At 36.4% G+C, this 1,948-nt stretch overlaps 1 protein-coding gene across 1 annotated transcript; it reads left to right on the top strand.

Moving 5' to 3' along the window:
* Positions 1-635: 635 nt before the first annotated feature.
* LOC309872915 (olfactory receptor 5T2-like) lies at positions 636-1,567 on the top strand (the record flags this gene model as incomplete). Its single annotated transcript, XM_082747885.1, is given in 2 exon segments — positions 636-1,542; positions 1,545-1,567. Coding segments are annotated over 2 exon segments (930 nt in total).
* Between the last annotated feature and the right edge of the window lie 381 nt (positions 1,568-1,948).

Genomic DNA, 1,948 nt, shown 5'->3' with positions numbered 1-1,948 from the left:
AAATATTCAAATACATAAAAAATCGTGTTTTTTTTTTTTAAATTTCAGGGGAGGTGCTGGGGAGGGAAGTCAATTGCAGAATGAAGCTATGGTATAGTAAGAATCAATGAAGAAAAGTGAAAAGTGCATGCTCTCTGAGGGAGACCTGGGATTGAATTTTGCCATAATTCTGCAGATGAGTAGCTTGTAACAATTTTACAGAATTTCTGACAGGTTTAGAATTCTGGTGTGAATTGCAATGTTGTGTTCACGGATATACTATCTTGTGTTTGTATGTTATAAGAAAAATTATACTTACCTGTTCATTTTGTGTTTTAATGTGATTTAAAAGGAAAATAGCTAATAGAATTCATTGGTAAATTAAACATTTGATCTCATAGTGTTAAAAATGACATAAGTTGAGCCAATGAATAAAAATTCAAATCTTCCATTTAATTCTGCCGTGAGTGCTATCAACCTTAGACCCACCATCTTGTCACTGTCTTCTGATCAGCTGCTGGGAAATTGTGCATTGCCATAAAATAAATATGAGATGGAGTTCACTTTCCTTGACTTGCACAACTGCTCACTTTTGTCATATTAATATGAATTATGAATTTATTAATATCTTCAAGTTTGTTCCATAAGGTACCAACATGAAGAATGTCACTGAAGTCACCATATTTATACTGAAGGGCTTCACAGAGAAGCCTGAGCTACAGATAATCTTGTTCTTTTTGTTTCTAGCAGTTTATCTCTTTACTATGATGGGAAACTTACTTTTAGTTTTATTGGTCATTGGGGATTGCCGGCTCCACAACCCCATGTACTATTTTCTGAGTGTATTATCATCTGTGGATGCCTGTTTTTCCTCAGTAATTACCCCAAATATGTTAGTAGATTTTATGTCAAAGAATAACGTCATTTCAGTCCCTGGATGTGCAGCCCAGATGCTTCTTGCTGTTACTTTTGGGACCACAGAATGCTTCCTCTTGGCTGCCATGGCTTATGACCGCTACGTGGCAATCTACAACCCTCTCCTCTATTCTGTGATTATGTCACCCAGAGTCTACGTGCCACTCATAGTTGCTTCCTACGTTGGTGGCATTTTGAATGCTTCTGTACACACGGTGGCCACATTTAGCCTCTCCTTCTGTGCATCCAATGAAATTAGACATGTCTTTTGTGACATCCCTCCACTACTTGCCATTTCTTGTTCTGACACCCACATCAACCAGCTGCTGCTCTTCTACTTTGTGGGCGCTATTGAGATAGTCACTATCATGATTGTTCTGATCTCCTATGGTTTCATTCTGTTGGCCATTCTGAGGATGCATTCTGCTGAGGGGAGGCGGAAAGTCTTTTCTACATGTGGTTCTCACCTAACCGGAGTGACAATTTATTATGGAACCATCCTTTTCATGTATATGAGACCAAGTTCCAGCTATGCTTTGGACCATGACATGATCGTGTCAATCTTTTACACAATTGTGATTCCCATGCTGAATCCCATCATCTACAGTTTAAGGAACAAAGATGTAAAAGAGGCAATGAAAAGAGTGTTTCAAAAAATTGGTTTATTAATTAATGATATTTTTCACACTAAACCATTAAATTGAATCAATGAAGCATGAAGTACATTGTGTCCAGTTAAAGAAGTTGTGATAAAAATATTTTGTTTCTGTTTATTAGTGTCTTTCTAGTCTTCTTATTTGAAAAATAAAGATCATAAATAAAGGTTATTTATGTTCTATATGTTCTATATATGTAACAGCACCATGCATCTAGTACATAGTGCTATTTCTTCTATAGACAAGATTCATAGGTTCAGGATTTAAAAGATTCCAATGGAAGTAGAACCACTCACTGTATCACCCAGTGACCCGCACGCATAATTTTGCTTCCTGTTCCTATAATCTTGCAGCTTCAGGAACGAAGATTAAAAGAGGTAATGAAAAATAATTTAAAG

This window comes from Mustela nivalis (genome assembly GCF_964662115.1).
Source record: "Mustela nivalis genome assembly, chromosome: 9".
Taxonomy (NCBI): Eukaryota; Metazoa; Chordata; class Mammalia; order Carnivora; family Mustelidae; genus Mustela; species Mustela nivalis.
This window is presented reverse-complemented; position numbering and strand designations above follow the sequence as displayed.